The following is a 22,543-nucleotide window of genomic DNA, read 5'->3' as shown; positions in this document are numbered from 1 at the left end:
TGCCTTGCTATACATGTGTTACTTGCTGTTCGTTGTGTCTGTTGCCTTGCTATACATGTGTTACTTGCTGTTCGTTGTGCCTGTTGCCTTGCTATACATGTGTTACTTGCTGTTCGTTGTGTCTGTTGCCTTGCTATACATGTGTTACTTGCTGTTCGTTGTGCCTGTTGCCTTGCTATACATGTGTTACTTGCTGTTCGTTGTGTCTGTTGCCTTGCTTGCTATACATGTGTTACTTGCTGTTCGTTGTGCCTGTTGCCTTGCTATACATGTGTTACTTGCTGTTCGTTGTGCCTGTTGCCTTGCTTGCTATACATGTGTTACTTGCTGTTCGTTGTGCCTGTTGCCTTGCTATACATGTGTTACTTGCTGTTCGTTGTGCCTGTTGCCTTGCTATACATGTGTTACTTGCTGTTCGTTGTGTCTGTTGCCTTGCTATACATGTGTTACTTGCTGTTCGTTGTGTCTGTTGCCTTGCTTGCTATACATGTGTTACTTGCTGTTCGTTGTGCCTGTTGCCTTGCTATACATGTGTTACTTGCTGTTCGTTGTGTCTGTTGCCTTGCTATACATGTGTTACTTGCTGTTCGTTGTGCCTGTTGCCTTGCTATACATGTGTTACTTGCTGTTCGTTGTGCCTGTTGCCTTGCTATACATGTGTTACTTGCTGTTCGTTGTGTCTGTTGCCTTGCTATACATGTGTTACTTGCTGTTCGTTGTGCCTGTTGCCTTGCTATACATGTGTTACTTGCTGTTCGTTGTGCCTGTTGCCTTGCTATACATGTGTTACTTGCTGTTCGTTGTGCCTGTTGCCTTGCTATACATGTGTTACTTGCTGTTCGTTGTGCCTGTTGCCTTGCTTGCTATACATGTGTTACTTGCTGTTCGTTGTGTCTGTTGCCTTGCTATACATGTGTTACTTGCTGTTCGTTGTGTCTGTTGCCTTGCTTGCTATACATGTGTTACTTGCTGTTCGTTGTGCCTGTTGCCTTGCTATACATGTGTTACTTGCTGTTCGTTGTGCCTGTTGCCTTGCTTGCTATACATGTGTTACTTGCTGTTCGTTGTGCCTGTTGCCTTGCTATACATGTGTTACTTGCTGTTCGTTGTGCCTGTTGCCTTGCTATACATGTGTTACTTGCTGTTCGTTGTGTCTGTTGCCTTGCTATACATGTGTTACTTGCTGTTCGTTGTGCCTGTTGCCTTGCTATACATGTGTTACTTGCTGTTCGTTGTGTCTGTTGCCTTGCTATACATGTGTTACTTGCTGTTCGTTGTGTCTGTTGCCTTGCTATACATGTGTTACTTGCTGTTCGTTGTGTCTGTTGCCTTGCTATACATGTGTTACTTGCTGTTCGTTGTGTCTGTTGCCTTGCTATACATGTGTTACTTGCTGTTCGTTGTGTCTGTTGCCTTGCTATACATGTGTTACTTGCTGTTCGTTGTGCCTGTTGCCTTGCTATACATGTGTTACTTGCTGTTCGTTGTGTCTGTTGCCTTGCTATACATGTGTTACTTGCTGTTCGTTGTGCCTGTTGCCTTGCTATACATGTGTTACTTGCTGTTCGTTGTGTCTGTTGCCTTGCTATACATGTGTTACTTGCTGTTCGTTGTGTCTGTTGCCTTGCTATACATGTGTTACTTGCTGTTCGTTGTGTCTGTTGCCTTGCTATACATGTGTTACTTGCTGTTCGTTGTGCCTGTTGCCTTGCTATACATGTGTTACTTGCTGTTCGTTGTGTCTGTTGCCTTGCTATACATGTGTTACTTGCTGTTCGTTGTGCCTGTTGCCTTGCTATACATGTGTTACTTGCTGTTCGTTGTGTCTGTTGCCTTGCTTGCTATACATGTGTTACTTGCTGTTCGTTGAGTCTGTTGCCTTGCTTGCTATACATGTGTTACTTGCTGTTCGTTGTGTCTGTTGCCTTGCTATACATGTGTTACTTGCTGTTCGTTGTGTCTGTTGCCTTGCTATACATGTGTTACTTGCTGTTCGTTGTGTCTGTTGCCTTGCTATACATGTGTTACTTGCTGTTCGTTGTGTCTGTTGCCTTGCTATACATGTGTTACTTGCTGTTCGTTGTGTCTGTTGCCTTGCTATACATGTGTTACTTGCTGTTCGTTGTGTCTGTTGCCTTGCTATACATGTGTTACTTGCTGTTCGTTGTGTCTGTTGCCTTGCTATACATGTGTTACTTGCTGTTCGTTGTGTCTGTTGCCTTGCTATACATGTGTTACTTGCTGTTCGTTGTGCCTGTTGCCTTGCTATACATGTGTTACTTGCTGTTCGTTGTGTCTGTTGCCTTGCTTGCTATACATGTGTTACTTGCTGTTCGTTGTGTCTGTTGCCTTGCTTGCTATACATGTGTTACTTGCTGTTCGTTGTGTCTGTTGCCTTGCTATACATGTGTTACTTGCTGTTCGTTGTGCCTGTTGCCTTGCTATACATGTGTTACTTGCTGTTCGTTGTGCCTGTTGCCTTGCTATACATGTGTTACTTGCTGTTCGTTGTGTCTGTTGCCTTGCTATACATGTGTTACTTGCTGTTCGTTGTGCCTGTTGCCTTGCTATACATGTGTTACTTGCTGTTCGTTGTGCCTGTTGCCTTGCTATACATGTGTTACTTGCTGTTCGTTGAGTCTGTTGCCTTGCTATACATGTGTTACTTGCTGTTCGTTGTGCCTGTTGCCTTGCTATACATGTGTTACTTGCTGTTCGTTGTGCCTGTTGCCTTGCTATACATGTGTTACTTGCTGTTCGTTGTGCCTGTTGCCTTGCTATACATGTGTTACTTGCTGTTCGTTGTGCCTGTTGCCTTGCTATACATGTGTTACTTGCTGTTCGTTGTGTCTGTTGCCTTGCTATACATGTGTTACTTGCTGTTCGTTGAGTCTGTTGCCTTGCTTGCTATACATGTGTTACTTGCTGTTCGTTGTGCCTGTTGCCTTGCTATACATGTGTTACTTGCTGTTCGTTGTGCCTGTTGCCTTGCTATACATGTGTTACTTGCTGTTCGTTGTGTCTGTTGCCTTGCTATACATGTGTTACTTGCTGTTCGTTGTGCCTGTTGCCTTGCTATACATGTGTTACTTGCTGTTCGTTGTGTCTGTTGCCTTGCTATACATGTGTTACTTGCTGTTCGTTGTGCCTGTTGCCTTGCTTGCTATACATGTGTTACTTGCTGTTCGTTGAGTCTGTTGTCTTGCTATACATGTGTTACTTGCTGTTCGTTGTGTCTGTTGCCTTGCTATACATGTGTTACTTGCTGTTCGTTGTGTCTGTTGCCTTGCTATACATGTGTTACTTGCTGTTCGTTGTGTCTGTTGCCTTGCTTGCTATACATGTGTTACTTGCTGTTCGTTGTGCCTGTTGCCTTGCTATACATGTGTTACTTGCTGTTCGTTGTGTCTGTTGCCTTGCTATACATGTGTTACTTGCTGTTCGTTGAGTCTGTTGCCTTGCTATACATGTGTTACTTGCTGTTCGTTGTGCCTGTTGCCTTGCTATACATGTGTTACTTGCTGTTCGTTGTGCCTGTTGCCTTGCTATACATGTGTTACTTGCTGTTCGTTGTGTCTGTTGCCTTGCTATACATGTGTTACTTGCTGTTCGTTGTGCCTGTTGCCTTGCTATACATGTGTTACTTGCTGTTCGTTGTGTCTGTTGCCTTGCTTGCTATACATGTGTTACTTGCTGTTCGTTGAGTCTGTTGCCTTGCTTGCTATACATGTGTTACTTGCTGTTCGTTGTGTCTGTTGCCTTGCTATACATGTGTTACTTGCTGTTCGTTGTGTCTGTTGCCTTGCTATACATGTGTTACTTGCTGTTCGTTGTGTCTGTTGCCTTGCTTGCTATACATGTGTTACTTGCTGTTCGTTGTGTCTGTTGCCTTGCTATACATGTGTTACTTGCTGTTCGTTGTGTCTGTTGCCTTGCTTGCTATACATGTGTTACTTGCTGTTCGTTGTGTCTGTTGCCTTGCTATACATGTGTTACTTGCTGTTCGTTGTGTCTGTTGCCTTGCTATACATGTGTTACTTGCTGTTCGTTGTGTCTGTTGCCTTGCTATACATGTGTTACTTGCTGTTCGTTGTGTCTGTTGCCTTGCTATACATGTGTTACTTGCTGTTCGTTGTGTCTGTTGCCTTGCTATACATGTGTTACTTGCTGTTCGTTGTGCCTGTTGCCTTGCTATACATGTGTTACTTGCTGTTCGTTGTGTCTGTTGCCTTGCTTGCTATACATGTGTTACTTGCTGTTCGTTGTGCCTGTTGCCTTGCTATACATGTGTTACTTGCTGTTCGTTGTGCCTGTTGCCTTGCTATACATGTGTTACTTGCTGTTCGTTGTGTCTGTTGCCTTGCTATACATGTGTTACTTGCTGTTCGTTGTGTCTGTTGCCTTGCTATACATGTGTTACTTGCTGTTCGTTGTGCCTGTTGCCTTGCTATACATGTGTTACTTGCTGTTCGTTGAGTCTGTTGCCTTGCTATACATGTGTTACTTGCTGTTCGTTGAGTCTGTTGCCTTGCTATACATGTGTTACTTGCTGTTCGTTGTGTCTGTTGCCTTGCTTGCTATACATGTGTTACTTGCTGTTCGTTGTGTCTGTTGCCTTGCTATACATGTGTTACTTGCTGTTCGTTGTGCCTGTTGCCTTGCTTGCTATACATGTGTTACTTGCTGTTCGTTGTGTCTGTTGCCTTGCTATACATGTGTTACTTGCTGTTCGTTGTGCCTGTTGCCTTGCTTGCTATACATGTGTTACTTGCTGTTCGTTGTGTCTGTTGCCTTGCTATACATGTGTTACTTGCTGTTCGTTGTGCCTGTTGCCTTGCTTGCTATACATGTGTTACTTGCTGTTCGTTGAGTCTGTTGCCTTGCTATACATGTGTTACTTGCTGTTCGTTGTGCCTGTTGCCTTGCTTGCTATACATGTGTTACTTGCTGTTCGTTGTGTCTGTTGCCTTGCTTGCTATACATGTGTTACTTGCTGTTCGTTGTGTCTGTTGCCTTGCTATACATGTGTTACTTGCTGTTCGTTGTGCCTGTTGCCTTGCTATACATGTGTTACTTGCTGTTCGTTGTGCCTGTTGCCTTGCTATACATGTGTTACTTGCTGTTCGTTGTGCCTGTTGCCTTGCTATACATGTGTTACTTGCTGTTCGTTGTGCCTGTTGCCTTGCTATACATGTGTTACTTGCTGTTCGTTGTGCCTGTTGCCTTGCTATACATGTGTTACTTGCTGTTCGTTGTGTCTGTTGCCTTGCTATAGATGTGTTACTTGCTGTTCGTTGTGCCTGTTGCCTTGCTTGCTATACATGTGTTACTTGATGTTCGTTGTGTCTGTTGCCTTGCTATACATGTGTTACTTGCTGTTCGTTGTGCCTGTTGCCTTGCTATACATGTGTTACTTGCTGTTCGTTGTGTCTGTTGCCTTGCTTGCTATACATGTGTTACTTGCTGTTCGTTGTGTCTGTTGCCTTGCTATACATGTGTTACTTGCTGTTCGTTGTGCCTGTTGCCTTGCTATACATGTGTTACTTGCTGTTCGTTGTGCCTGTTGCCTTGCTATACATGTGTTACTCGCTGTTCGTTGTGCCTGTTGCCTTGCTATACATGTGTTACTTGCTGTTCGTTGTGTCTGTTGCCTTGCTATACATGTGTTACTCGCTGTTCGTTGTGTCTGTTGCCTTGCTATACATGTGTTACTCGCTGTTCGTTGTGTCTGTTGCCTTGCTATACATGTGTTACTTGCTGTTCGTTGAGTCTGTTGCCTTGCTATACATGTGTTACTTGCTGTTCGTTGTGCCTGTTGCCTTGCTATACATGTGTTACTTGCTGTTCGTTGTGTCTGTTGCCTTGCTATACATGTGTTACTCGCTGTTCGTTGTGTCTGTTGCCTTGCTTGCTATACATGTGTTACTTGCTGTTCGTTGAGTCTGTTGCCTTGCTTGCTATACATGTGTTACTTGCTGTTCGTTGTGTCTGTTGCCTTGCTTGCTATACATGTGTTACTTGCTGTTCGTTGTGCCTGTTGCCTTGCTATACATGTGTTACTTGCTGTTCGTTGAGTCTGTTGCCTTGCTATACATGTGTTACTTGCTGTTCGTTGTGTCTGTTGCCTTGCTATACATGTGTTACTTGCTGTTCGTTGTTTATTTGTTTTGTGAAGGTTTTTCCTTCTCTGTTGACTGTTTTGTGGGGGTTTTCCGTCCTCTGTTAATTATTTGTTTTGTCAGGGTTGTTCCTCCTCTGTTGACTGTTTTCTGAGGGGTTTTCGTTTTCGATAATTAGTCTCGTAACGGTTTTTACATTTAGTCAAGTTTTGACTAAATGTTTTAACGTAGAGGGGGGAATCGAGACGAGGGTCATGGTGTATGTGTGTGTGTCTGTGTGTGTGTGTGTGTGTGTAGAGCGGTTCAGACTAAACTACTGGACCGATCTTTATGAAATTTGACATGAGAGTTCCTGGGTATGGTATCCTCACACGTTTTTTTCATTTTTTTGATAAATGTCTTTGATGACGTCATATCCGGCTTTTCGTGAAAGTTGAGGCGGCACTGTCACGCCCTCATTTTTCAACCAAATTGGTTGAAATTTTGGTCAAGTAATCTTCGACGAAGCCCGGACTTCGGTATTGCATTTCAGCTTGGTGGCTTAAAAATTAATTAATGACTTTGGTCATTAAAAATCTGAAAATTGTAAAAAAAAATATTTTTTTATAAAACGATCCAAATTTACGTTCATCTTATTCTCCATCATTTGCTGATTCCAAAAACATATAAATATGTTATATTTGGATTAACAACAAGCTCTGAAAATTAAATATATAAAAATTATTATCAAATTTTTTTTTTCGAAATCAATTTAAAAACACTTTCATCTTATTCCTTGTCGGTTCCTGATTCCAAAAACATATAGATATGATATGTTTGGATTAAAAGGTACAGGATTGGAGGTACAGAAAAGCGTGCTATCCTTCTCAGCGCAACGAATACCCCGCTCTTCTTGTCAATTTCACTGGCACTGCCTTTGCCACGGGCGGTGGAGTGACGATGCTACGAGTATACGGTCTTGATGCGTTGCGTTGCGTTCAGTTTCATTCTGTGAGTTCGACAGCTACTTGACTAAATGTTGTATTTTCGCCTTACGCGACTTGTTTCTTCTTCTGTTTGTTCGTTATTAGTTTTTTGTACTGTTTTCCCTCATTTGTTGGTTATTTGTTTTGTGAAGGTTTTCCCTCTCCCTCTTCAGTTTGTTGGTTATTTGTTTTGTGAAGGTTTTCCCTCTCCCTCTTCAGTTTGTTGGTTATTTGTTTTGTGTGTTTTGTGAAGGTTTTCCCTCATTTGTTGGTTATTTGTTTTGTGAAGGTTTTCCCTCTCCCTCTTCAGTTTGTTGGTTATTTGTTTTGTGAAGGTTTTCCCTCTCCCTCTTCTGTTTGTTGGTTATTTGTTTTGTGTGTTTTGTGAAGGTTTTCCCTCATTTGTTGGTTATTTGTTTTGTGAAGGTTTTCCCTCATTTGTTGGTTATTTGTTTTGTGAAGGTTTTCCCTCATTTGTTGGTTATTTGTTTTGTGAAGGTTTTCCCTCTCCCTCTTCTGTTTGTTGGTTATTTGTTTTGTGTGTTTTGTGAAGGTTTTCCCTCATTTGTTGGTTATTTGTTTTGTGAGGGTTTTCCCTCTTCTGTTTGTTGGTTATTTGTTTTGTGAGGGTTCCCTGTAGACACACATGTCTACAACCAAAAGAATCTTCATCACCCGAGTGTTCTGTGTGAGACATCCTGATAATCCATGCTGCGGGGCCCTTACCTGTTCTGTAGCCTTGGTGAATGATCTGTGAGCTATCCACGTTCGGGGGCCCGCCCTTCATGGCTGGTGCGCCACCTGAACCCCCTCCCACCGGCGGAGAGAACATCTGCACAGACACAAGGCAAAACGTCAGATGTTACAGGCAGCAAAACGTCAGATGTTACAGGCAGCAAAACGTCAGATGTTACAGGCAGCAAAACGTCAGATGTTACAGGCAGCAAAACGTCAGATGTTACAGGCAGCGAAAAACAGAAGAGAAACGTCAGATGTTACAGGCAGCAAAACGTCAGATGTTACAGGCAGCGAAACGTCAGATGTTACAGGCAGCCAAAAACAGAAGAGAAAAAACCCCCAGATGATACAGATGCTATATGGAGCAACACACAGACTGACAAATGATGGAACGACAGACAGACTGAATGTTACAAAAACCGTCTTCTTCTTTCATTTGCTAAAAATATATGGGCGGGACTGACATGGCGACAGACATGATCAGAGGAAAATAGACCAGTGCGCCTTGTAGCCGACATATTTTGTGGCACAGACTAAAACACAATTAGCGTTCCTGGGAGGGGGGAGGGGGGAGGGGGGGCAGTGGTCCAGCTATGGGTACGCCAGGACATGGTTAGGGGGCGGTCACAAAGTGCACAAATAAATCTGGTCTCCACCGGAATTCGGTATCGGGGAGAGAGAGAGACAAAGTCAGAGAGAGACGCAGAGGGAGATAGTTAGAGACAGAGAGATATATATAAATAGAGAGAGTGAGCGAGAGAGAGAGAGAGAGTAAAATAGAGAGACGAGAGAGAAACAGAGAGAGACGAGAGAGAAACAGAGAGAGACAGAACGAGAGAGAGAGACAGAGTGAGAGAGAGACAAAGTGAGAGAGCGAGCAAGAGAGAGAGAGAGCGAGCAAGAAAGAGAGACAGAGTGAGAGAGAGAGCCAGCAAGAGAGAGAGCGAGAGAGAGAAAGAGAGGGAGAGAGAGAGAGAGAGAGTGAGAGAGAGAGAGAGAGAGAGAGAGAGAGAGGAAGGAGAGAGAGAGAGAGAGAGAGACAGAGAGAGAGAGAGGGAGAGAGAGGAGACCAGACTATAAGAAGCCGACTGACGGCCAGACTGCTAATCACATTACAGGTCTGTGTATCATCACGCAGATCGCGCCAATTACCGCCGTCACCCAATCAATTCACCGCCACAATTAACGCCCCGTGCCGATAGCGGCAGGGAGGCCAGACACAGGGTCGTTCAGCTTGACCCCATGCTAACGGTGCTAGTGAAGTATGCTTCCACCAGCACCCCCCTCCATCCTATCAGCACCCCCCTCCATCCTATCAGCACCCCCCTCCATCCTATCCCCACCCCACCCTGACACAAACCGCTCAGCTGACCCTATCCTAACGGTACATGCTTGCTTCAACCCGTGCTCCCTCCACCCGTTCCACCCAGACAAAGACAGATGACCGTATTATATACTTGCTTCTACCCCCTCAAACCAGACAAAGATCGTACGGGTGAGCGTATTATATACTTGCTTCTACCCCCTCAAACCAGACAAAGATCGTACGGGTGACCGTATCATATACTTGCTTCTACCCCCTCAAACCAGACAAAGATCGTACGGGTGAGCGTATTATATACTTGCTTCTACCCCCTCAAACCAGACAAAGATCGTACGGGTGACCGTATTATATATGTTTTTTGTTTTGTTCTTTATCTCAGTTGCATGCAGGCTGCTTCAACCCTTTCTGTGTTGCCTTCTTTAACTTCTTCATTGATCTTTTTTTTCTTTTTCTTTTTTCTGCTTTTTATATTAAAGTTGCTCGGGATCCACGGAGGCCTGGCTAGGGCACGAGACAGAAACTGCCAAACTCCAAAAGGTGGACCATTTTTACGCTGGCGCGTCGGCAAGCCTGGGCGGGAAAGATGAAAAATTCGTTATGCACGTGCAGGGAGGATGTGTTGAGAGTGAACTGTTGTCACCAGTTAGGCTTTATAGCCCCGCGATTTTCCGCTAGCCACCATCTTCTCACTATGCCTCCCAGACGAAAGGTGACCACCTTCAACAAAGCCCGGGCCATCGCATGGCTGCAAGACGGCGTAAGCAAGCGAGAAGTGGGCAGACGACTTGGAGTGTCCCATTCTGTCGTGGTCAGGCTGCATCAGAAGTTCCAGGCCACCAACAGCGTTCTGGAGAGGCCCAGGTCAGGACGGCCTAAGAAGACAACACAGCGTGAAGATCGCTTCATCAGAAGACAAGCTCTGCAGCAGCGAGGCACCACTGCAAACATCATCAGGGGCCAGCTGAGGGTGGCAACAAACACCAACGTCAGCACAAAAACCATCCGCAAACGCCTGCACGAAGTTGGCCTGCGATCACGTCGTCCAGCTTTACGGCCACGACTGACAGCAGCTCATCGCCAGGCTCGTTTGGCGTTCTGTCACAACCATGCCAGGTGGACACGCCAGCAATGGGCCGATGTGCTGTTCAGCGATGAGTCCCGCTTTAATCTGCACCATCATGACGGTCGGGCTCGTGTGTGGAGGCGTCAGGGTGAGCGGTACAACAACGGTCTGGTGCAGGAGAGGGTGGCCTTCGGCGGGGGCTCCATCATGGTGTGGGGGGCCTTCAGTTTTCGACACAGAACCCCCCTCTACCACATTGTTGGCAACCTGACGGGCCAGCGCTACAGAGATGAGATTGTCGCCCCTTTGGTTCTACCAGCTCCACACCAGATTGGTGTGCAGGCTGTGTTCCAGGACGATAACGCGACACCTCACAGAGCGAGGCTGGTCAACAACTTCATCCAGCAGGCTGGTGTCACCAGGACGAACTGGCCGGCCTGCAGCCCTGATTTCAACCCCATCGTGCACCTGTGGGATGAGCTGGACAGGCGAGTGAGGAACAACCACCCACCCCCAAGGAACTTGCAGCAACTGCTTCTGTTCCTGCAAATCGAATGGCAGGCCATTCCTCAGGCCTTCTGCAGGAAGCTGGTAAACTCGATGCGGAACAGGACTGCAGAAGGCATCGCAAAACGCGGCGGACACACCCATTACTGAACTGTTCGGAACTTGCACATTTTGTTTTCGACCCCCATGTTGTTTCAGAGCTTGTTGACACGTAATGCGTGAATGAAATGTCACCATATTTTGGAAAAGGATCGCAGAGATAATGAATTAAACATGTTACAAATTTGATTAAATTTTGTTTGGTGGTTTGGAAGCTGTGTTTGTTTGCGTAAGTGTTTGTTTGTTTTTGTTTATTTGTTGCTTAACGTCCAGCCGACTACGCAGAGCCATATCAGGACGAGGAAGGGGGGGGATGAAGGGGGCCACTTGTCAAGCGATTCCTGTTTACAAATGCACTAACCCATTACTTGTGTCCCAGCAGGCTTTAGTAAAACTAAATTAATACCTACTGGAAGATTACCAGTTTCCAGTATGTTAAAATAGGCTTAACCTATCTACTGCTGGACTTACATCAGAACACTAACAGATTAAACTATACATGAATCGCGAGACAAGCGGCAAGAGAAGAGATTTTTGGAAAAAATACAGGTGAATGAGCAAGAAGGCAGAAAAAAGAAAAGAATTCATGAAGAAAAAGAGAGCATGACAGGAAAGAGGAACCAAAAATCTACCTAACAGCAAACTAGAAAGCTCCTGCGGTTCCAAAAACAGGAGGGGCCTTTAATTTCATAACCGCAGTGCCCCACTGCGGGAATTTGCGTAAGTGGTCCCCAACTTTTTGCTATGAGTATATTTACAATTCACTTTATCCTCAACGCATTTCCAAATGGACATGATTTTCGGGCAAAAAAAAGAAAAAAGTTCAATATAATCAATTTCGTTCTCACAATAAATACAACAATTACTCGAGGAAATACCTATTTTATACAATAACATATTTGTGGGGCAATTTCCATTGTAACATTCGCAATCTTAACCACTGCTCTTTTCCCGGCCTAAAATCAAATTTATTTTCCCAAAATTTAACTATAACCGGCTCCACATATTTTTCCTTTATAATTAATTTGCGAAATTGACAAGGCTTACTCAGATTCTTTAAATCGTTAAATCCACATACATTTCCATTTGCAGAGCGTAGTGCTGCTGCTTTAACTGCTGTACAAATGACCCTATATTCAAAAAATCTTGTAGGCTTACATCCAACCTTCTGCTGCATAACATTAAAGGGCAAAAACTCATTATTAACAAATACATCCTTTACTCGACAAACGCCTGCTTTAATCCAATCGCTAAAAAACAGCGTTTGGCCGCAATATATTATATCACTGCTGTTCCATAAACACGTATCACTTTATAACATTTCTCCACCTACTGCTCTCTGAATCATGTCCTTATTTTTCAACCAACAAATTAACAGTTGTTTCCAAAATACATTTTTAATTAATCCCAATCCTACACAAAATTTTACAGTGGTGTTAGAATGGAAACAACACAACCTTTCACCAAGCTTCGAAAACATATGTATCGGTATCTGTTTCCATCTTTCCTGCTTTTCGTTCAATAAATTTGCAGCCCAGGATAACAAACAAGATGACTGCATATCAATTACATCAATCATTTTTAAACCCCCATTTGGAAAATCTTGACACATCACTTTTCTTTTAACTTTCTCAAATGCCTTAGTGTTTGAAAATCGTTTTTTCCAAATAAATCTGCAAAACAAAGTATTTATCTCAGTCAGTACCTTTTCGTGTATTACCAGTGCTTGCAACGGATAAATAATCTGCGATAGCAAAAGAGATTTCACTATGCATATTTTCCCCATGATACTACAATTTCGTTTAAACCATTTCACAATGTTGCGTCGTATATTTTCAATACAGCTTGTCCAGTTTGTTTTCTTTCTTTCTTTCTTTCTTTATTTGGGTTTAACGTCGTTTTCAACCGTTCAAGGTTATATCGCGACGGTCCAGTTTTCTTCAATCTCAGAGACCGATGAGGAGCTACTGAAATAAATTCCCAAAATCTTCACTTTTGTAGTCCACCTTAACCCACACTCATTTTCATGACCATATGTATTACTGCCTGAGGCCATGATTTCAGTTTTTTGTCTATTCATTGCCAAACCTGAGAATTTGGAAAAATAGGTAACAAGGGTTAATGCGTTTTTTAACTCATCCATATCGTTCAGAAATAGGGTCACATCATCAGCATATAATAATATCTTAAAAAACATATCATAATTATCATTAGTCTCTTTCGGCAGAGGCAGACCAGACCCTTAATTGAACCATCATTTCGAATTTTCAAGGCCAACGTTTCTAATGCGAGAATGAAGGCCATCGGTGAAAACGAACAGCCCTGTCTGATACCGGCGTTTAATTCAATACATTCCGATAACCAGCCCATAAAATTAATACAACTTTCCGATTTATACAATAAAATCTCTACCCATCTTACAAAGACGGCACCAAAATTAAATCGTTTAAATGCATACACAATAAACTCTTTGGAAATCGTGTCAAATGCAGCTTTATAGTCCAGTGCTACAAGGAACCCAGGTTTATTATATTCGTTTACATACGAAACTAAATCGTCTATTTGCCTGATCGCTGAACTAGTGGTTCGACCCTTCAAAAAAACGTACTGATCTTCACCAATAATATTTAAAATAACTTTAGATAGGCGAACTGAAAGAGTCTTCGCCAATATTTTATAATCAGTGTTTAATAGTGAACTTGGACGCTAATTATTAAGGTCGTCCCTCGGTAACTGTTTACCCTTATGAATTAATATCATTATTGCCCGTTTTTGTGTGACGGTTAATTCTCCTTTTAAAAAAGATGCATGAAAGGAATTCAATACCATGTATTTTGTTTCACACAAGAAGAACTTCATAAAGGAGGTTGTAATACCATCACATCCAGGGCAGGAACCGTTTTTCATATTTTTAAAGGATGTCGATAATTCTGTTAAAACTGATCGGACTATCAATTCCAGTCTTCTGCTGTTCTGTTAATTGTGGAACTTCAACACCATTATATATGTTTGTTTCTGTCTTCTACCCCCTCAAACCAGACAAAGATCGTACGGGTGACCGTATTGTATATATATGTTTGTTTCTGTCTTCTACCCCCTCAAACCAGACAAAGATCGTACGGGTGACCGTATTATATATGTTGTTTCCGACTTCTACCCTCTCAAACCAGACAAAGATTGTACGGGTGACCGTATTATATATATATATGTTTGTTTCTGTCTTCTACCCCCTCAAACCAGACAAAGATCGTACGGGTGACCGTATTATATATGTTGTTTCCGACTTCTACCCTCTCAAACCAGACAAAGATTGTACGGGTGACCGTATTATATATATATATATATGTTTGTTTCTGTCTTCTACCCCCTCAAACCAGACAAAGATCGTACGGGTGACCGTATTATATATGTTGTTTCCGACTTCTACCCTCTCAAACCAGACAAAGATTGTACGGGTGACCTTATTATATATATATGTTTGTTTCTGTCTTCTACCCCCTCAAACCAGACAAAGATCGTACGGGTGACCGTATTATATATGTTGTTTCCGACTTCTACCCTTTCAAACCAGACAAAGATTGTACGGGTGACCGTATTATATATATATATATGTTTGTTTCTGTCTTCTACCCCCTCAAACCAGACAAAGATCGTACGGGTGACCGTATTATATATGTTTGTTTCAAGTCTGTAGGTCAACGTTTGTCTTCTACTCTGCTGGTCTCTAGTACACCAATAGTGTGTGATGTCTGTATACTGCTGGTCTCTAGTACACCAATAGTGTGTGATGTCTGTATACTGCTGGTCTCTAGTACACCAATAGTGTGTGATGTCTGTATACTGCTGGTCTACTGTGCACCAATAGTGTGTGATGTCTGTAAACTGCTGGTCTCTAGTACACCAATAGTGTGTGATGTCTGTATACTGCTGGTCTCTAGCACACCAATAGTGTGTGATGTCTGTATACTGCTGGTCTACTGTGCACCAATAGTGTGTGATGTCTGTATACTGCTGGTCTCTAGCACACCAATAGTGTGTGATGTCTGTATACTGCTGGTCTCTAGCACACCAATAGTGTGTGATGTCTGTATACTGCTGGTCTCTAGCACACCAATAGTGTGTGATGTCTGTATACTGCTGGTCTCTAGTACTGTGCACCAATAGTGTGTGATGTCTGTATACTGCTGGTCTCTAGCACACCAATAGTGTGTGATGTCTGAATCATGCTGGTGGAAAGAGAACAGACAGAATCCCACAGTCTGTATTGTGTGTCTGTTCACTGCTGGCTGCAAACAGACCTTTTACAGAAACCCGACCCGTGCTCTAATGAAATGTCACAGGGAAGCCTAACCTCGCCGTCACAAATCGCAGGAACTTTACCGAGTACCTGAAATGATGCTGAAGTAAGCCAAGCCGCCTCCCAGCCACCAAAACAACGATGTCTGACGACAAACATTGCTTGCTCCTAAACTATTGGCAATGACGCTTGCCGCTACTTAAAGGCCTACTAAAGTGCAACATTTTTATTGCTTAAATGGAAAGAGCTGCATATCAGGATACCAAATATATTAAACAAAACAATTTCTTCCGCTCCGATCACCCGTAGTCGGCCTGAGAAAGTGCTCAATCTCACCTGTAATCAGCGAGAAGGGAAGCAACAGACAATTTTTTGCTACTGCTTCTCTCCCCTGAAAGTGACGTCATGAGTGGTGTATGGCTACCATGATGTCGAACGCGGATGAGTCTGAATTGCAGCTTTCGTGCGAAAGCAGTGACTTTGAATCGGAGTTGGAAACATCGGAACTACCGTATTCTGGAGCGATAGACATAGAGAAATACCAGTTCGAACCGCAAGGTTCAAGTGATGAAGACGAAAGACCGGAAAGACCAGCAGAAGAGGTCGGTCTGACTAAATACTACGCGACCGCACGCGGCCTTGCACTACCTTGCGCTACCAAACTAAAGCATGGACATGTACTATTTTTTTTATATATATATATATAGTATCTTCACAACATTATCTGACTTTATACCAAGTTTTAAGTCACAGAAATAAAAAAATAAGGGAGTTATGATGTATTTTGCGACGATCTATCGAGCGAAAGTGAAAGCATCGTGGTTCAGCGTCCGACCATGTTCGCATTGATCTAAGAACGCAGGCTCAACCTCAAAATAAAGAATGTTCATGTAATATTTTTATTTATATCTAGAATCTTCACAACATTATCATACTTTGTGCCGAGTTTTAAGTCACAGAAATAAAAAAATAACGAAGTTATGATGCATTTTCGAAGAGCTAGCGAGCGAAAGTGCCAGCATCGAATGTCTGCGTCCGACCATGTTCGCATTGTTTTTGAGTCACTTGAGAAAAAGTGACTCTATGTAATCGGTCAGTGTTAGTCTGTCCGGCCGGCCGGCCGGCCGTCCGTAGACACCACCTTAACGTTGGACTTTTCTCGGAAACTATCAAAGCGATCGGGCTCATATTTTGTTTAGTCGTGACCTCCAATGACCTCTACACTTTAACGATGGTTTCGTTGACCTTTGACCTTTTTCAAGGTCACAGGTCAGCGTCAAAGGAAAAATTAGACATTTTATATCTTTGACAAAGTTCATCGGATGTGATTGAAACTTTGTAGGATTATTCTTTACATCAAAGTATTTACATCTGTAGCCTTTTACGAACGTTATCAGAAAAACAAGGGAGATAACTAGCCTTTTCTGTTCGGCAACACACAACTTAACGTTGGGCTTTTCTCGGAAACTATAAAAGTGACCGGGCTCAAATTTTATGTGAACGTGACTCCCAGTGACCTCTACACTTTGACGTCTGCTTTGGTGACCTTTGACCTTTTTCAAGGTCACAGGTATGTCTTGAAGGAAAAAAATTGAAATATCATATCTCTGAAACTATTCATCGGATTTGATTCTTCAGGTATGCATTGTGTTGTGAATAGCAATTTCTTCCTGTCCATCTGATGCCTCATATAATATTCAGAACTGCGAAAGTGACTCGATCGAGCGTTTGCTCTTCTTGTTAGAACCGCAGGCACGACCATAAATTAAAGTACGGTTGTTTAATATTCTTATATATCTAGTATCTTCAGGACATCATCTGCCTTTACACCGAGTCTTAGGTCACAGAAATAAAATAAAAATACGGGAGTTATGATGTATTTTGGAAGATCTAGCGAGGATGATAATGATGATGGAAATTATGATAATGATGGTTATGATAATGATGATGATGATGATGATGATGATGATGATGATGATGATGATGATGATAATCAGTGATGGTGATGATGGTGATACTCGAATGAATGGACCAAAAGAGAGCGATAACTAGAAAAATGAACATCAGCATGTACAACAACAACAACAACAACAACAACAACAACAACAACAACAACAACAACAACAGAAGCGTGTGAGTGTGTGTGAGTGTTTGTTTGTGTATACGTGAGTGTTCGTGTGTGTGTGTGTGTGTGTGTGTGTGTGTGTGTGCCCGGTGTGTCAGTGTGTGTGTGTGTGTGTGTGTGTGCCGTGGTGTGTGTGTGTGGTGTGTGTGCCCGGTATGTTCATGCAATATTCGTATAGATCTAGTATTTATCCTACATACGTGAGAGAGACACCCGTGAGATAATAATAGTTAAAGGCATATGTACTCGATGACTATACACGCTAATTGCTTTACCAACAGCTGGAGACATGCTAAATTAAGTTCCCTGCAAAATATTGTGGTCTAGGACCCCTTCAATGTTGAGATATGTTAATTTTCATTTTGATCTGGATCGTCCTATTTATAGATTTGGCAACACATGTAACGTTGATGCAAGGGAGCTAACACCGCGGCTTTGTTGACATCCTCACTTTTTCAGAGGCTAGAACAAGCTGTAATGCATGTATTATGGTCCGCGCATGGTGACATATCGTCATTATATGGTCTTATGGTGCGTTTGACATCGATTATGGGCAAACTACACTTTGTAAACACGGGAGCGCGTACATATGCCTTTAAAATGACACGTGTGTATATCATGTAAATGAGGTCATGTCAAGCAAGTCTGGCAGGGACCTGTTTTTCCACTGCTTTATGAGGCCAAAGTCACCGAGACAAACGTCATTACAGAAACAAAAATTGCGCTGGCTAATTACCCTCGATAAATCTTTAGAACTAACACGTCACGCCACACTTTCAGAGTGACGTTTCTTTGCTTTGACGTAATAGATTGCACGAGGTTTTACTAGAAGAGATCGAGGTTCCAAAACGTTCGAAACTCTATTGACCGGAACCCTACTGGCCTAAATACTACATGCATGATGTCGTCGTGGAATTACTGCGTAACTCCATTCTTGGCGATTTTGATGTTTTGGTCCCTTAGATCATTTAGTCATTCATTCTCACTGAGAAATATTCTCTCAAATACGTCGATACGAAAATGTGTGTGTGTGTGTGTACTATTTGCGAATATTGACACATACACGCACGAGTGCGAACGTGCGCGCGTACACTGTAACACACACACACACACACACACACACACACGCACGCACGCACACACACAGACAGCTGACAGACTGCACAGACACTGACTCACTCAAACCTGAAGCACAGACGCACACACAAACAGTAACACAAACACACACACACACACTGACACACCGTGCACACACACACACACACACACACACTGGGCACACACACACACACTGACACATAGTGACACACCGGGCACACACACACACTGACACACCGCCGGGGCACACACACACACACACACACACACCAGGCACACACACACACACACAAACACTCACGTATACACAAACAAACACTCACGTATACACAAACAAACACTCACACACACTCACACGCAGACTGTTGTTGTTGTTGTTGTTGTTGTTGTACATGCTGATGTTCATTTTTCTAGTTATCGCTCTCTTTTGCTCCATTCATTCGATCATCATCATCATCATTATCATAATCATCATTATCATAATCAGCATTATCATAATTTTCATCATCATTATCATCACCCTCGCAGTCAGAGTTAAAATGCAAACTGCATATTCTCGAATTTTGATTTGGTGTCCCAAACTTCGGACCAAAATCCGCTCTGCAAGTTTGCACAAACTTGACCCACTGCCTCCGAGTTTCGGCATCATCAGGAAACCTGTGCATGGTATGGCTCTTACCATGATTGTTGCTGCACTCAGCGACAGCACAGGCGAAGCCATATCTTCTCCGCTTCGAAGATGGAATCTCTTTTCGAACATACGTACTCGCAGTGGCAGCGCTACTATCACCGTCGGCCATGTTGCTCCTGAAGGCCGTGTTACACTCATGACGTCACTGGCACCGGGGGTGTCTCTCGCAGAATGGACAGGTGCGCGGAATCGGTTTTTATTCAATAAAAAATCAGCCACGCAAAATTTTACAAAATGGTCTTCGGAACATTTACCAGATTGCTATTACACATGTTTTCGGCGAATAAAAATGTTGCACTTTAGTAGGCCTTTAAGATTAAGTCGCTGAAATCTGAGACTCTAGTCATCTCCCCCCGCTGATTATTTCACGGTCTGACGCCTCTGAGGCAGTGACTGTGTATATCATTATGTGTGTGACGGGAGGGGTGAGGTGAGTACACAGGTGGGTTGACAGGCGACCTGGGCCAGGGGGGTGAAACCAGTCAATCGGGTTGACAGGCGACCTGGGCCAGGGGTGTGAAACCAGTCAATCGGGTTGACAGGCGACCTGGGCCAGGGGGGTGAAACCAGTCAATCGGGTTGACAGGCGACCTGGGCCAGGGGGGTGAAACCAGTCAATCGGGTTGACAGGCGACCTGGGCCAGGGGTGTGAAACCAGTCAATCGGGTTGACAGGCGACCTGGGCCAGGGGTGTGAAACCAGTCAATCGGGTTGACAGGCGACCTGGGCCAGGGGGGTGAAACCAGTCAATCGAAGCCTCTCTCCAGTGGGGACCTTGCACCACCACGTGACGTGACGGGATATTCTTTTTTTTCTGAGACCAGTTTTTTCACCGGCCTTGTACATCTCGCATACACTCCACACTGATCAATGACCATTTCCCCTCCCTTCACAAGCACTGATGATCGGCCTGTACTTCTTTACACTCCACACTGATCAATGACCATTTCCCCTCCCTTCACACGCACTGATGATCGGCCTGTACTTCTTTACACTCATGGGGGCCAATTCTTTCTGAAAAAAAGGTATTTTGACCTTGAAATGAACATCATCACACAATATCCCCTTCCATCATTCAAGGGACGCAACCAGTCGGTGCACGTTTTCGAAGTAATTTTATTTCGGGGTAAAACCTATCGAATTTCACCACGAATGGTCTTCACTTGCAAGAAACTGGCATGCTTATCTCCCTCATATCACTTTGTGGAGTTGAAGAAGACCAGCAAGAAAAATGATGCAGGGCGTAACGGGCACGTGACATCACGCGGGGTCCACACACGTGCAGCCACTAACTGTGACGTCAACAACGTCACGAAGGCGAGGGGGGCTGGCAAGAGATAACGTAGAACAGAGATAACGTAGAACAGAGATAACGTAGAACAGAGATAACGTAGAACAGAGATAACGTAGAACAGAGATAAGGTAGATCAGAGATAACGTAGAACAGAGATAACGTAGAACAGAGATAACGTGGAACAGCGATAACGTAGATCAGAGATAACGTACAACAGAGATCTACATATTGTGTGATCGGCCTACAGAGCATGACAGTCCAGTCGGACCCCATTGGGACCCAATTCCGATTCGGACCCCTGTGGGACCCCAGTCGTACCTGTGGCGGGTAGTAGCGGTACATGCAGCTCATCTGACGAGGGTCCGGGTACATGGGGTAGGGGGGTCCCCTGGGCGGCCCGTACATGATGACGCCGTGCTCTGTGACGCCACACCGCGGTAATCCTGACACAGGTATAATCCAAGGGCCCAATACTCCACGCGGCGCCGCCCTCAGTGACAGCGTGCACAGTGCACACAACTTGCACGTGATACACAACACAGTGACGTACAGAATATTCCCACACGGTGTGCACATATATCCACGATGCTAATAACGTGATCAGCGATTCACATCCCACGATGCTAATAACGTGATCAGCGATTCACATCCCACGATGCTAATAACGTGATCAGCGATTCACATCCCACGATGCTAATAACGTGATCAGCGATTCACATCCCACGATGTCCCCGCGTCTACACACATGGTTGGCAATGTTGACAGGGATTCACAGACGGTGCCTGATGGTCCCCTGACTCGCTCCCCACACCCGCGCTGTAGGTGTTGAAGGTATCCAGGTGGCTATGTGACTGGTGACCCATAGGGCTGTCAATCTAACCGACACGGCAGTGAACAGTGAACAGTGTGTTGAAGGTATCCAGGTGGCTATGTGGCTGGTGACCCATAGGGCTGTCAATCTAATCGACACGGCAGTGAACAGTGAACAGTGTGTTGAAGGTATCCAGGTGGCTATGTGGCTGGTGACCCATAGGGCTGTCAATCTAACCGACACGGCAGTGAACAGTGAACAGTGTGTTGAAGGTATCCAGGTGGCAATGTGGCTGGTGACCCATAGGGCTGTCTATCTAACCGACACGGCAGTGAAGATTCGCGTAGGACTTTAGCGTCCGGTCAGAGAGACAACTGGCGATAGCCGTGGAGCGATGATTATCAGAATGTGGTCCCCCCAGCATGTCACTCTCAACACTCCACGCCAGTTACCGAGCTTTATTCCCCCCTCTGCTTCTTTCTCTCTGTAAACGTGTAGGGCTAGTTATTTTTCGGTAACTTACCCAACAACCAAAATCACTTACCCAACAACAGGTCTGAATCCTCGATAGCTCACAGGTTGATGAGCTAGACTTTGAGGGAACTACTTTAGCGATTGAAAAGTTCCGAACGCTCTAATGTACGAAATATACATCTCTAGGATTGGATGGATAAGATTTACAGTCCAGTGAGGTTACCCTCATGGAAATTCGGGCTGCTTTCTCCCCGGGGACACGGCAGTGAAGATTCGGCAAACAATACAAACATACTGCATTTAAACTGGCAACTACAGGCTTGAACACATTAATCTCCATATAAAATCCATGAGTTTGGTTGTTTTCTAAATCCAAATCTAACGCTCAGTGCAGAGAAACTCGCTTTAGATCTCTTATGGGTGCAAGCAAACTCGCAAGGCAAGTAATTCTCGTACACTGCCTAGCGACAAGAGTAGTTCCCCTTCCAAATTTTCTGAACTGAGTTGCTTGGACAAAAGACTGCAATCCGACGGTTAGTTTTCGACAATATTTCATTTTATAAACAGATCACACGCAACCAAAGTGCACACATCTCATCAATTTAAAGAACATAAAGCGGTTTCATACATAGAGAATACTACATGGCTTGCTGTGTCGTACCAGATTTACACGAGTTGTTTTTTTAAAATATTGAACTGCGAGCGAAAGCGAGCTGTTCACTATTTGAAAAAGCAACGAGTGTAAATCTGGTACGGAACAGCAAGCCATGTAGTATTCTGTTTATCCTACATACTGTACTTATGTGTATTTTACTGAAAATGTCCTGCATTCGAGGCAGCTAAATTGAAGACGCTTGTTTTAGAACCTCGATCTCTACTAAAGCCTCGTGCAATCTATTACGTCAAAGCAAAGAAACGTCACTCTGAAAGTGTGGCGT

General features: G+C 43.8%; 1 protein-coding gene across 1 annotated transcript in view; it reads right to left on the bottom strand.

Annotated features, from left to right (window-relative positions):
* LOC138949836 (transcription factor 12-like) overlaps positions 1-22,543 on the bottom strand; it is a 136,985-nt gene that overhangs the window by 54,628 nt on the left and 59,814 nt on the right. The window contains exon 3 of the mRNA XM_070321615.1: positions 7,811-7,916. Coding sequence (XP_070177716.1) covers positions 7,811-7,916 — 106 coding nt within the window. The remainder of the gene's footprint in view (positions 1-7,810; positions 7,917-22,543) is intronic.

This window comes from Littorina saxatilis, linkage group LG16, assembly GCF_037325665.1.
Source record: "Littorina saxatilis isolate snail1 linkage group LG16, US_GU_Lsax_2.0, whole genome shotgun sequence".
Lineage (NCBI taxonomy): Eukaryota > Metazoa > Mollusca > Gastropoda > Littorinimorpha > Littorinidae > Littorina > Littorina saxatilis.
This window is presented reverse-complemented; position numbering and strand designations above follow the sequence as displayed.